Source organism: Heterodontus francisci, chromosome 24, assembly GCF_036365525.1.
Source record: "Heterodontus francisci isolate sHetFra1 chromosome 24, sHetFra1.hap1, whole genome shotgun sequence".
Classification (NCBI taxonomy): domain Eukaryota; kingdom Metazoa; phylum Chordata; class Chondrichthyes; order Heterodontiformes; family Heterodontidae; genus Heterodontus; species Heterodontus francisci.
In genome coordinates this window covers 51879828-51894503 of record NC_090394.1, presented here as the reverse complement: position 1 = coordinate 51894503, position 14676 = coordinate 51879828, and the positions used below count along the sequence as shown (strand labels likewise).

General features: G+C 42.5%; 1 protein-coding gene across 3 annotated transcripts in view; it reads left to right on the top strand.

The window, feature by feature from the left end:
• tmc5 (transmembrane channel like 5) overlaps nt 1-14676 on the top strand; it is a 226987-nt gene that overhangs the window by 34678 nt on the left and 177633 nt on the right. For all 3 annotated transcript variants that reach the window (XM_068056183.1, XM_068056186.1, XM_068056184.1), the window contains exon 2: nt 9531-9701. In XM_068056183.1, coding sequence (XP_067912284.1) covers nt 9625-9701 — 77 coding nt within the window. In that variant the 5' untranslated portion in view covers nt 9531-9624. The remainder of the gene's footprint in view (nt 1-9530; nt 9702-14676) is intronic.

Here is a 14676-nt window from a genome sequence, read left to right as displayed (position 1 = left end):
GAGCTGTCAAGCTGCGGTACTAACCACTGTGCCACTCCCTTACATTCTCCCAGTTTCTCCAATTCCATCTCTTCCAACAATGCTACTTTCCATACCAGTGCTTTTGATGTGTCTTGCTTTCTCTTCAACAGATTCTCCTCCACCGTGGTTGACAGAGCCCTGACCTTGTCCATCCCATTTCCTACACTTCCTCTGCTCTCACTCCTTTCCCTCCCTCCCAGAACCACAATAAGGTTCCCCTTGTACTCACCTTCCACTCCACCAGCCTCCACATTCAATGGACCAATCTTCATAATTTCTGTCACCTCCAGCATGATGTCACCACCAGAAGTATCTTCCCTGTCCCTCCCCTCCTGTTTCAGCATTACGAAGGAACCTTTCCCTCTGCAACACCCTGTTCCACTCCTCTTGCCCTGCAAGCACAGGAGATACAGCATCTGCCCTTTTATCTCCTCCATTCCCACCGTTCAAGGCTACAAAGCCTCCTTCCAGGCGAAACAGCAATTCACTTGTATTTCTTTCAATTTAGTAAACTGTATTCTATACTCACGATGCCATCTCCTCTACACTGGGGAGATTAAACTCAAGTTGGGTAACCACTTTGCAGAATATCTCTGTTCAGTCCACAAGCATGACTCTGGGTTTCCTGTCATCTGTCTTTATGATTCTTCGCTCCATTCCCATTCTGACACCTCTACCCTCAGCCTTCTACACTCTTCTAATGAAGATCAACGAAAGCTCAAAGAACAGCACCTTATCTTTCAATTAGGCACTTTACAGTCTTCTGGACTAAACATTGAGTTCAACAATTTCAGATCATAACAACTGCTTCCATTTTTTCAGAGAGCAGCTGTTGGTAATGATTCTGCTGTTGCCATTCATGCATCCTCTAGACCCATCTTTTGTTTCTTTAGTTGTCCCATTACCATCTCCTTTTGACTTCATACAATCATCCCTTTTGTCATTTCTCGATCCTGCCTTTAACTCTTTCACAGACTTTCCCTTTTGTTATATTCCTCCTCTCTCTGCTTTCCCTGCCTGTGCACTTGCTTAAAACCTGTTATCTCTAACTTTTCTATGTTCTGGTGAAAGGTCATTGACCTGACATGTTAACTTTTTTTCTGTCTCCACAGATGCTGCCTTGACCTGCTGAGTATTTCCAGCATTGTCTGTTTTTATTTCTGATTTCCAGCATCCGCAGCATTTTGACACTGTGTTAAGTTAAAATCGGAACCTGGCGGGTAAGGTGTAGGACATGGGTGGGTGAGTCACACAGACAATTTTAACTGCCTACCCATCCAGTTTCTACTGAATGGGCAAGGCTAAAATCACCCATGATAGCTCTAAATATCTGGTGAGTTGCTGGGCCAATGCAAGTGCAAAAGGGTGGGACTTCTGTCTGCTCATCGGCCTTGGTGTTGACCCATCCCCAAATCCTGAAGTAATTGCATAAAAGGGGCAAGTGCCTATGTCTTTTATCATGTTCCTTGGTTACGCACCCTGCAGGGCACCTGGAATTTTAGAGCACCAACTTGTACTCCATAGATGGGGGTCTTGACCCTACTAGTCAACATAACTGAAGATAAATTTTTCTTTTAAAGACAATCCTTCTTCTGTTGCCATGAGGAAGCCATCAATTGAGATCCCACTTTCACTGACAGGTAATGCTGGTAAGCAAAGTGTGGCTGCATTATGCTGGCATACTGTACATCAGAGATAAAGTAGGAGTAGGCTAGCAGGATTTCTGACCAGTGACATCAATAAGCCTGTCTCCTTTTCTAATGTCAGGACACAAGCAGGTGCAGGAAGTACGCAGAGCAACACACCCATCAAGATTTTTGGTGGCTTTAAAAAGAAATAGAGGCTGCAAAATTCAGCTCCATAGCACCATTCCTTAAAGCACCAGAGGTGCTGTTTAAGTACCAAAATGGTGTCTGCACTGCTTCCGCTCACTTCCTATATGGCCTATGCTGAATGCCATCTTGGTGATGGCGTTACAAGCATGCGCCAGAAAATACCAACATACGAGTTAAGAGCGGGAGTAGGCCACTCATCCCCTCGAGCCTGCTCCGCCATTCAATAAGTTCATGGCTGAACTAATTACTCCACACTTCTACCTACCCCCGATAACCTTCCACCCCCTTGCTTATCAAGAATCTACCTAACGCTGCCTTAAAAATATTCAAAGATTCTGCTTCCACAGCCTTTTGAGGAAGAGAATTCCAAAGACTCACGACCCTCTGAGAGAAAAAACTTCTCCTCATCTCTGTCTTAAATGGGTGACCCCTTATTTTTAAACAGTGACCCCTAGTTTGAGATTCTCCCACAAGGGGAAACATCCTTTCCACATCCACCCTGTCAAGACCCCTCAGGATCTTATATGTCTCAATCAAGTTGCCTCTTACTCTTCTAAATTCCAGCGGATACAAGCCTAGCCTCTCCAATCTTTCCTCGTAAGACAGCCCGCCCATTCCAGGTATTGTCTAGTAAACCTTCTCTGTACTGCCTCCAACACATTTACATCCTTCCTTAAATAAGGAGACCAGTACTGTACACAGTACTCCAGCTGTCATCTCACCAATGCCCTGTAAAGCTGAAGCATAACCTCTCTGCTTTCGTATTCAATTGCCCTCGCGATAAACAATAACATTCTATTAGCTTTCCTAATTATGTGCTGTACCTGCATACTAACCTTTTGCGATTCATGCACAAGGACACCCAGATCCCTCTGCATCTCAGAGCTCTGCAATCTCTCACCATTTAGATAATATGCTTCTTTTTTATTCTTCCTGCCAAAGTGGACAATTTCACACTTTCCCATATTATACTCCATTTGTCAGGTCTTTGCCCACTCACTTAACCTATCTATATCCCTTTGTAGCCCCCTTATGTCCTCTTCACAAGTTACTTTCCTACCTATCTTTGTGTCATCAGCAAATTTAGCAACCATACCTTCAGTCCCTTCATCTAAGTCATTTATATAAATTGTAAAAAGTTGAGGCCCCAGCACAGATCCCTGTGGCACACCAGTCATTACATCTTGCCAGCCAGAAAATGAGCCATTTATGCTGACTCTCTGTTTCCTGTTATCTAACCAATCGTCTATCCATGCCAATATGTTACCCCCTACGCCGTGAGCTTTTATTTTCTGCAATAACCTTTGATGTGGCACCTTATCAAATGCCTTCTGGAAATCTAAGTACAATACAAAGTATGCTCCCTGCCAACCAGTTCTATTTAAAGGGCACATCAACAACTTGCAGGTTAGTTGCCACTTATTTTCTACTGGCTCTGTTTGAGTTTGTGGAAATGCTGGGTATTTTGATGTGTTGGTTACAATTGGTGTATTCTGCAGGGAGTGGGGCTGCACATGGAGAAGGCGTTGGTTATGACTGCAAAAGTTCTGGACACATCACTTGTTGCCAATCATGGGAACCATAGTAGCAGTCCCCTTGGGCTGCAGTACAACAGGGAGATGGTGCAGAGGCAGAAAAGAAGTCAAGCTGCTCGCAAAGGGGGGCTGTCAACAGAAGGCATTATCCATCTAGTGTCTTCCAGGAGCACTTTTCTTACCTCCACCTAAGCCAGAAGCAGCATGTGCGTCATGTGCACTTTACGAAGGGGATACTCACAGAACTCTGCCACCTCTTGGAAGCAGACCTGTAACCTCAGAGCTGTGTGAGGACGTGCTTTCAGTGGCTATGAAGGTGACTGTGGTCCTGATTTTCTATGCGCGGGTTCCTTACAGGCTGGAACAGGCAACATATCTAACATCTCCCAGTTCGCTGTGCATTGCTGCATCAGAGAGGTGACACTCTTTATGCCAGGAAAGGGGAGTTCATTGCGTTCTCTCCGAACAGACAGAAGCAGGTAGAGCAGGACATGGCTTTGCCAGGATAGTGGCCTTCTCCATGGTGCAGGGTACCATCGACTGCACACTCGAGCCTTTGTGGGTGTTGCATCTCAATGCTGAGAATTACCACAACCCCACAGGTTACCATTTGCTAAACGTGCATTTGGTGTGCAGCCATGTTCAGCACGTCATGTTGGGGAATGCTCACTATTCTGGCAGCAGTCATGATACTTTCATTCTGCAACAATCCACTGTTACAGCCATCTTTCTGCCACTATGTCAAACCAGAGGTTAGTTGCTGGGTGACAATGGTTATCCACACTATAACTGGGTCATGACTCCCCTCCTCAACCTATCCTCAGCTGGACAGCAGGCATATAATGAGAGCCATGTTGCCACAAGAAACATTATCAAGCAAACTATTTGTGTGCTGAAGCAAAGGTTCCACTGCCTCGACCACTCTGGAGGAGCTCTCCAGTACTCGCCAGAGTGGAGGTCCTAGTGGTCTGCTGCATTCTCCCAAGCCTGGCCATTGTGAGGGTACGGTCCTTGCCACCACTGATTCGACGACTATTTCAGGAAGAAGAGAAGGAGAAGGAAGGGAGGAGACATCTAAGTTCTGGATGGGCTGCCCATGAACACCTAATTCAACTCTAGTTCCCTTGAATACAGCCCCAGATCTGTATTGTTCCTGAGTTAAGGACCATTGCAGCATCCTTTTGATCACATTGCTGAAATAAAAGCCACCGCAAAGCAACTGTTCCACACCAACTTTATCCAACAAAACATCCAATAATCCATACAATATTCAACTAATCATCCTATTCATTCCCTTAGTGCCTGTCTTGCAGGTGCCTTGGCCTGGCTTAGTGCTCCTATGTAGTGCTTCCCCAGTGGTTGCAGCAGAGTTGGTGGAAAGTGCCAGTTTTCCGTCGGGGAGACTGCAGAAGGCCCAGCTTCAGACTGTACCACCTCGGCATGAGTGGCCGCAGTCTGAGCTGGCTAACTGAGAGGAATCAACAAGGGCACTGGCAGAGTGGCAGTGGTGGGAGGATGAATGCTATCCTGAGAGAGAACAGCAGGTTGATGTTCCCTGGAGCCACTGCCACTTTCCAAGGGTGGTGTCTCAGCAATCCTAGTGATCTTCTGGAGGAGCGATTGCTGGACAACTGTTGAGATCCTGAAAGCCCCTTTGAGGACTGATATCCACAGCATTCTGAGCCTGCATGGCAACAAGCTGAGATTTCATGACCTGACTGATTCCTGGGATGGTGAGACTGACATATGAGGAGAGATTGAGTCGGTTAGGATTATATTCGCTGGAGTTCAGAAGAGTGAGGGGGGATCTCATAGAAACCTATAAAATTCTAACAGGACTTGACAGGGTAGATGCAGGAAGGATGTTCCCGATTGGTGGGGGAGTCCAGAACCAGGGGTCATAGTCTAAGGATACGGGGTAAACCTTTCAGATGAGGAGAAATTTCTTCACCCAGAGAGTGGTGAGCCTGTGGAATTCGCTACCACAGAAAGCAGTTGAGGCCAAAACATTGTATGTTTTCAAGAAGGAGTTACATTTAGCTCTTGGGGCTAAAGGGATCAAAGGGTATGGGTGAAAGCGGGAACAGGTTACTGAGTTGGATGATCAGCCATGATCATAATGAATGGCGGAGCAGGCTCGAAGGGCCGAGTGGCCTACTCCTGCTCCTATTTTCTATGTTTCTATGAGTCTGTGCTTCCACTGCAGCACTCAAGATGTTGGATGACTTCTGTTTTTGTTTCAATGGAAGCTAAGATATTGGCCATCAGATGCTGCATTATTGTTGGGTCCACAAGTGCTCTCATGGAGTTGACCACCACTTCCATGCTGGAAAGGATGAGCTTCCAGCTCTACATGAAGCCCTGTGCCAAGCTGGAGCCAGACTCCAGTGAAGAAGACTTTCTGGCAGGCCAGTCAGTGTATGCCCATCAGCTTTTCTCTATACACCACCTCATCTGAATCCTCTGCAGTGGAACTTGTGTGCGACCTTGCCCTCAGGGAGTTGGCACCTACATGATCCTTCCTGCACCCTGCCCAGACTGCATCCCACTCCTGCCTGGTGACTCATCACCTGCAGATCTTGCCACTGTTCTACCCTCTAAAGTACATGCAGTGCTCATATCTGAATTGGTGGCTGCAAGTGTTAAATCGAGTGATTGTGTTTCTTCTTCATCAGTCTTTTCTTCATCTAGGCCTTCAGCCTCCCACACCACTGCCTGGCCAGGCAGCGGGTCTGGGACATCTAAAAGCAAAAGGTACAAGGGCAAGATTGGGGTGGGGGAAGTTGGTTACACCAACTGCAGACTGTAAATCATAACAAATGCAGGATGAGGGCAAAGTGGGATTTGAGGTTGATTAAGCAGAAACATACTGTTATCCTCTATGATTTTAGCTCTGCCACAGGTCATCGTCTCAGTGACGGACGCATCAATGATTTCCAGCAGCATCCATGGGGGAGAGCACATACAACCTTGCCTGCCCCCTGCCGGTTAGCTGCTGCTGCTGCCAATTATGGGCCACCTAGTCTTGCAAGAAAGAGGGAAGTGTGTCAGTGAGTGTAGTGCAGTGTATTTGGGTGATATGCCTGCTACAGTTGAGTAGCTGGCAGTGTGTACAGGCTGTGCGATATGAGTGTGCGGCTTGCAACAGTGCTAAGTGTGTGGGGTGAGATGAGGCTATGAATATGTGACAACTCGACAGAAATTTAGAGCTTCTATGGGTGATTTTAGCCCTGCTCACTTGGCGGAAACTGAGTGGGTTGATAGAGGAGTGAAGGTGGTGTGGTGAATGGAGCAGTGTGTGAGGCTAGTGGTGCAGTTGGTAGGATATGGCATTTGAAGATGCATTCACTGACCTTGAACCACTTGTATGAGGTCATTAAATTTCTTTCGGCACTGCATTCAGGTCCTTGGGGTTAAACTGCTGGCATTGACTACAATGGCTATCTGCTCCCAATGACTTCTTAGTATCTGCCTTCAGAGTCTTCTGGTTCCCTGAGGGAACAAGATCTCTCTCCTCCTGTGCGCATCCTGCACCAAGGCCTCTAGTGCAGCATCGTAGAACCTTGGACCACCCTCTCTGGTCTGTTACGTCATTTTTGTCGGTTCTTCCTGGTCTTTAACTCCCCTTTCACCACTTCCAGCCCCTGCTGTAGCTTTAAATATTGCAGGCTAGCTTTAAGTGGTTGCATGAACTTGGGCCTACTGCTGAGGCATTCAGCACTGAGATGTAGGCCACAAATCATTGTAATTGACAGGCAGTATGAAATTTGCTTGCTGCCTGTATAACACTGAATGTACTTGGGTTAATTGTGCATCACGATTCCTGCACCCGATTTCGGAGGCCGACCAAACAGGAGACTTGTAGGGTCCAGCTCCTGTTTCTCACCCACTCAATGTGATTTTTAAACTAAGTAATTGGCAAAATTTTGGATATAATATATTTTACAGCATTGTTATACCAAAATCTTATAACACATTTGTTGTTATCACATTTCACTTCGACATATTTGGTGATGTGAGGTTTGTTCTTGGAATGATTGCCATTCCATTTCATCCTCAGTGGGAGTATTAAGTCTGTTATAATATGATTAGATGCAGAGAGAAGGTTCCTACTGCACCAATGCATCATTTCCCACCAATACTTAGTAAGTCATGTGTTACCTAATTTCCTTGCTTGCAGTGCTGTTAGCACTTATACAGCGATGCAGTTCATGTTCCAGAATGTTGATGAAAACCTTAAGAATTTTCTATAAAACAGGAGTACATCGGTGACATCTACCTTGGACTACTGCTGGGAGGGAGGCCCAGCAAGACCCTGAAAAAAGGGGGCCTTCTCATCTACTTGTACTGATTGGAACTTTTGGGGAAAGTAAAATCTCTGAGATTTGACTACCTTGCCCTAACAAAGGGTTAAGGCCATTTTTGAAGGGCTCATACCCACTCTCAGACATTGATTGCAGTGGAACTAAATATCAGGCGCCATGCATTATAGGCAGCCGATCCAATATCATCCATTTAGTGCCACTGCCAGAGATGAATTTCTAACCCAATATGTTTTAGTATATACTAGCAGAGATCAGCAAAACATTTGCAGTCAAATTAGTATCTTTATTGCAACAGTACTTTTTAAAATACAGAATGTTTAGTTATTCTTTCACCAAAGACTTGAACAGAATCAAAACTTTTCACTCTAGAAAAAGCTACATAAAGCAGTCCATGTGTAACATAGGCCTAGCAATACAAATACAAATTGTGTCAAGAGTCTGGCCTTGTGACTTGTTTATAATCATAGAATATGAAAGTCTACTCGGGAACTCTTTTCTCCTGAGTTGAAAGGCAGATTTACCTTTGATGGGCTCAATATTATTCGAGGAATGAACACTCTCTATTTCCTTGAAATCTGCCTGTTATAATTTCAGCATCTATCATTGAAGAAAACGGCTTCCTAATTACCAATCTTGTCCCATGACAAAGTGCTTGTTTAGGATTCAAGTTTCGCAGAAACGTTATAACTGCTCCTTCTTTGGGTCTAAGTTTGTGTGGTGGCTTGCCCATTGGAATTAAACTGTGTAGAAACTCTGGAGGGTATAGACTTCTCATTTTCGTCTATAGAATCAATGCCAATATATTCTTTTAATTCACCTGACAGCTTTTCTAAAACATTTTTTTATTCAATTCTGGTGAATCTTCAATTTTAGCACACAGAATAGCTTTTAAATAATAAACTATATCAAATAATTTTGTCACACTTAACTAATTTCATCATCTCAATCACCCATTCCATGCTATTCCCATCCCATTCCTTCTATCCCTCCCATGTCATCCCCAACCTGCTCCTGCCATCCCCATCCCTCCAATCAATCCCATCCTATCCCTCGCAGAAACAATCTCTGCAGCCAGGGTAACTTTGTTGGCTTCCCCTTACCTTCCGCTGTTTCTGTTCTCCACCAATCTGCGCCCCTCCCCCCCCCCCCCCCACCCTGCACCCACCACCACCACCACCACCAACCATTGGCAGCCGCGTGTGCGTCACGCACTCCAGTCCTCCTTGCACCCTACATGCTTCTGCATGTGCCAGGCACCGCCCACCAAATAAATCCACCAACAGATGTGCTCCTTAAACTGGCGAATCAAAACAGTGCGGACAGACAAAAACTGAGTATTATTATAGATGGTTGTAGAAATCTTTAACTATACAAAGGAATAAACTACAAGTTAAATGAATCAAATATGAATAATAATTTTTGGTTCTAGAATCCCATATGCATGTTTTGCATTGTATGTTGCAAGATTATTAGGTTACTAAGAAGTAGCTAACCAGAATAATAATTTTTATTATTATTTAATGTTAATATTTTAAATTTTAAAATAACTTCAAAAGCTTAGTTATGTTATTGGTTAAAAGTGAGAGTCAGGCACCATGCAATAATTGTCACTGTAACTGCAATGTGTAATTGTATCAAAAAGTATTATTTGTCGTGTTGTGAAGCCTGTAACAGGTGTGTTTCCTGCAGTGTGAACTAAACATACTGCCAACAGAATGTTTTGTGTAGAGAATCTCCTCTTGAAAAATAATAGTTTGTTTGGATTGAAACACTTATCATATGTTTTGTGTGGTTACATTATATTTGTTTTTTAGGGTTGCACGCATCATCAGGAGCCTAGAATTTTGGCACTGACCAAAAAGGAGGAAAGAGCTCTGCCCTTCAAGGGAGGGAAATAAATTTAACACAATGAGCTACAAAGAGAGGAACGATGGCTTTGAAAACTATGCATACCACCATTCAGAAACACTGGAAATGGACAGAAGGTAGGACTTAAATGGCAATAAGAGAATCACTCAGAACTATAGATATGTGTAGCACCACAAAATATCTTGTTCACAGCAAATGCTGCACCTGTCTTCTGTTTGTTTGTGTCCTATTTTGACTCCATACAATGGCAACCAGGCCTCAAAGGGTTAAATGGACAGCATCATCCTGGTAACATAATCAGGGTGTAATTTGATCAGATATTCGTAAACAGGTTGATCTATTTAAATCACTATCAATCATGTCTGTGTCTAAAAAGGAAACTCCTACCAGAGCCAACCAAATAAACAGTATTTTAACAATAAAACAGTTCAAACATCAAGAATAACAATATCTATAATATCAGAGAACATAATGAATTTGGAAGAGTCATAATCACGAGAACAGAACATACTGTAACAATGAATTATTCACTTGTACTTTGCTCACCTGATTTCCTTTGTCATTTTACTTGGCCGTCTGTCATTCAACAGGTTGTCAGTGAATACCTTCAGAAACTTCTTTTGAGGAGGAGGTGATGGCGATGATTTTGAAAGGGATGGGGCCAGTACCTGAGGAGAGGGAGCCATTTTGAATGACAGTTGGCATGGTAACAGTGGTCAGCAGTTCAATGGAAATGAGTTCACATACACGTTAATTTCTGTCACACATAAAGGAATGTTTAGGTCTTTAGTGGTTTACTCATTTGGCTATTATGTATTGAACTGACATGTCTGAGCCATGGCAGTAGCATTGGGCAGATATTTCACCATAAGGGCACCACTTCTGAATCCGATTCTGCCATCACCCAGCGAGACACTTCCAGCAGGGGTAGCTAGATAACCATCAGGTGCAGGTGTTCTAGACAGTTCTTTCCACATGAACCCAGAGGTACTGAGATCAGTGCTAGAGTCCTGATTCACTCAGAAGTGGTCTGTATGACTCAGTTCCTTAAAATATTTTTCAGAAATTTTTGTTGACACTGCGGAATTTGGAATTCATCATGTGATGACACTTCAGATTCTGCTTTTTAATGTCAACTTTTAAAAAAAATTACTTTGTTCTTTAATTTGAGTATCTCATTCAGGAATCACAACTGCAAACCACCATTATGTGAATGCCTGTTTATTTACTTCATAACTGGCTCATATACTCAAATTTATTGCAAGCCTTCATCATAGTCTTGACATAGCTAGGTTAATAGCTAGCAGTTTGATAACTAAATAAATAGACAAATGTTTTATATAACGAAAAATTCCAATATCTGAATCTGATTATATAATTGGCCCAAATAACATTCCTGTTACAATGTAATTACTGATTGTGAAAATCTGACATCAATCCTGCATTGTTTCTGCAAAACTGAATTTCTTTCTGATGTTTTTGAACTTTTTATTTGCGAAACATCTGGTCCTTCTCAAGTTACCAGAATCAGTGGTTGGGTTACAGTTAAAATATTCTGCCCAGTTTTATGTGCACTAACTTAGGAAAGATGGCCAGGCCAGAGGAGAGCCACTATAAAGATACCAGGTATGAGAGGCTTTGGTTATGGCCAGAGAAAATGGGGCATTTTTCATAAGAGGCGATGTGATAAAGGTGTTCAAAATTATGGTAGGATTTGATAAGGTATATAGGCCAATCTATTTCCATTGGTCAGTCAAGTAGGGCATAAATTTAAGATCATAACCCAAAAGAATGATGAAGGGAAAGGTTAGGAAAATCATTATGCAGAAGTCTGTTATGACACGGTATTCCCAAACAAAAATAAAGATGGAAGATGAGTATGTAAGAGAGCAAAGTTATATATATTTCTGCAGCTGTTGTAATACAGTTTTAACTGTAACGCAATCGATGATTGGAATACAGGCAATCTTGTTAATGGGTGAACTCAGATGGTGATTTCAGACATTCCTTTTGGTATATCCCTGCCTTTAATTTTTTTTTCTACTATCCTAGGGAATTAATAATAATAAGGAGATGGCAGATGAATTGAACAGATATTTTGCATCGGTCTTCACAATTGAGGATACAAGTAACATCCCAGTAGAAGCTGTAAGTTAGGAAATGGAAGGGAGGGAGAAACTCAAGAAAATTACAATCACCAGGGAAGTGGTACTGAACAAATTGTTGGAGCTGTGGGCTGACAAGTCCCAGGTCCTGATGGACTTCACCCTAGGGTGTTAAAAGAAGTGGCTAGTGAGATAGTTGATGCATTAGTTTTAATTTTCCAAAGTTCCCTAGATTTGTGGAAGGTTCTGTTAGATTGGAAAATAGGCAATGTAACGCCTTTATTCAAAAAGGGGGGGTGGGAGACAGAAACCAGGAAACCACAGGCCAGTTAGCTTAACATCTGTCTTAGGGAAAATGTTAGAAGCTATTATTAAAGACATTATAGCAGGACATTTAGAAAAATTCAAGGCAATCAGGCAGAATCAACATGATTTTGTGAAAGGAAAATCATGTCGAACCAATTTATTGGACTTCTTTGAGGGAGTTACATGTGCTGTGGATAAAGGGAAACCGGTGGATGTATTGTACTTAGATTTCCAGAAGGCAATTGATAAGGTGGATAGAAGATTGGTTAGCTAACAGGAAACCGAGAGTAGGCATAAATGGGTCATTTTCTGGTTAGCAAGATGTAACGAGTGGTATGCCACAGGGATCTGAGCTGGGGCCTCAACTTTTTACAATTTATATAAATGACTTAGATGAAGGGACTGAAGGTATGGTTGCTAAATTTGCTGATGACACAAGGATAGGTAGGAAAGTAACGTGTGAAGAGGACATAAGGGAGCTACAAAGGGAGATAGATAGGTTCAGTGAGTGGGCAAAGACCAGGCAAATGGAGTATAATGTGGGAAAGTGTGAAATTGTCCACTTTGGCAGGAAGAATAAAAAAGAAGCATATTATCTAAATGGTGAGAGACTGCAGAGCTCTGAGATGCAGAGGGATCTGGGTGTCCTAGTGCATGAATTTCAAAAGGTTAGTATGCAGGTACAGCAAGTAATTAGGAAAGGTAATAGAATGTTATTGTTTATCGGGAGGGGAATTGAATACAAAAATAGGGAGGTTATGCTTCATCTATACAGGGCATTGGTGAAACCACATCTGGAGTACTGTGTACAGTACTGGTCTCCTTATTTAAGGAGGAAGTAAATGCGTTGGAGGCAGTACAGAAAAGGTTTACTAGACCAATACCTGAAATTGGTGAGCTGTCTTACGAGGTAAGATTGGACAGGCTAGGCTTGTATCCACTGGAATTTAGAATAAGAGGCAACTTGATTGAAACATATAAGATCCTGAGGGGTCTTTGGAATTCTCTTCCTCAAAAGGTGGTGGAAGCAGAGTCTTTGAATATTTTTAAGGCAGAGGTAGATAGATTCTTGATAAGCAAGGGGGTGGAAGGTTATCGGGGGTAGGTGGAAATGTGGAGTAATTAGTTCAGCCATGAACTTATTGAATGGTGGAGCAGACTTGAAGGGCTGAGTGGCCTACTCCTGCTCCTAATTCATATGTTCGTATCCTTATGCACTATGTATCTGAACGTTGCATTATATTTAAATGCGTCATCATGGCTGGTCAGAGAAAAAAATCAGGCAAGGTACAGGTGCCAATCAAGTGTCCAGATACAGCTTGCGTGTCAGGTCCTTCTGAACTTCGGGCCACACTGAGGACCAGAAGTAAGTTGAGGAGGGAGACAACCAGGATGGAGTGAGGGTGTTCCAGTGATTCCACAGTTATTTTGTGGAATCAGGAGGAACTCCCCTTCTAACTCTGCAAAATACAAAATATTGTCCAAGTATTTGGGCCTTTTTTGATCCGCCTCCACCAGTCCCCATAAGGACCACTGGTTAGGCTGTTTAAGATCCAGGAATACCAGTCAGAGTTTGCTCATTGCCTAACAAATTTAGCAGAGCCTTAATTCCCATGCATATCAGGTGCTGGTCTCTACATTGCTAAATTGGTTATTGCTGTACATGATTTAGGACAGCAATGTTAAATTTAGACCCCTCTGCCTCTTACTCTTTAGGAATCTGGGTGAATTTCTGGGTGCTCCGGTTTCCTCCCACAGCCAAAAAGACTTGCAGGTTGATAGGTAAATTGGCCATTATAAATTGCCCCTAGTATAGGTAGGTAGTAGGGGAATATAGGGACAGATGAGGATGTGGTAGGAATATGGGATTAGTGTAGGATTAGTATAAATGGGTGGTTAATGGTCGGCACAGACTCGGTGGGCTGAAGGGCCTGTTTCAGTGCTGTATCTCTAAATCAAATCTAAATCAAATCAAATGTGAAACATAATGGGAGGTACATATATTCCACTGAAGTCTTTCCTTGTTTAAAGACAATGCAACAAGGGTTCATGCAGGAAACCTTTGTTCTTTCCAGCTACAGAGTGTACCAGCATACTGCAGGTACAAATGTTGGACAAGGTACAAATGTATCCAAACAATTTTAATTAAGAAAGTCTGAATCATGAATCCAATAGCAGGAAATGATTGCAATACATCACAAGTATTTACTTGCAAAATTTACACCATAAAACTTCCTTTATCTTGATCAATTTCTTCACTTCCTTATTGTCATGTAATACTGTTTGATTTGAATTTAGCAGCAGTGATGTTTTACCTCAACCATTGCAAAAAGTGAAATTTAAATGAAATAGGCAAGAACCTGTTTTAAGACAGGAAGAAATATACTTCTAAGTGTAAATGCCCCTATACATAACGCAAATTCCTGTTAACTAAAAACCATGGCTACAATAAGGATGAGAAGCAATTTCAATGAATATTTGTTTCAGTACATTTTTGTAAAAAAAAATGATAAATATTCTCCAAGATTCTTTGACAATCTCATCATTGGCAGATACAATATTGCAGGCACAGGGAGCCATTAAAAGAAAGAGCATAGTAAAGGTAAGAAAAGAAGGTAGAGAAGTGAAACATAAATCCTGGAATTATAGATCAGTTAATCAAATAACTATAGTGGAGAAA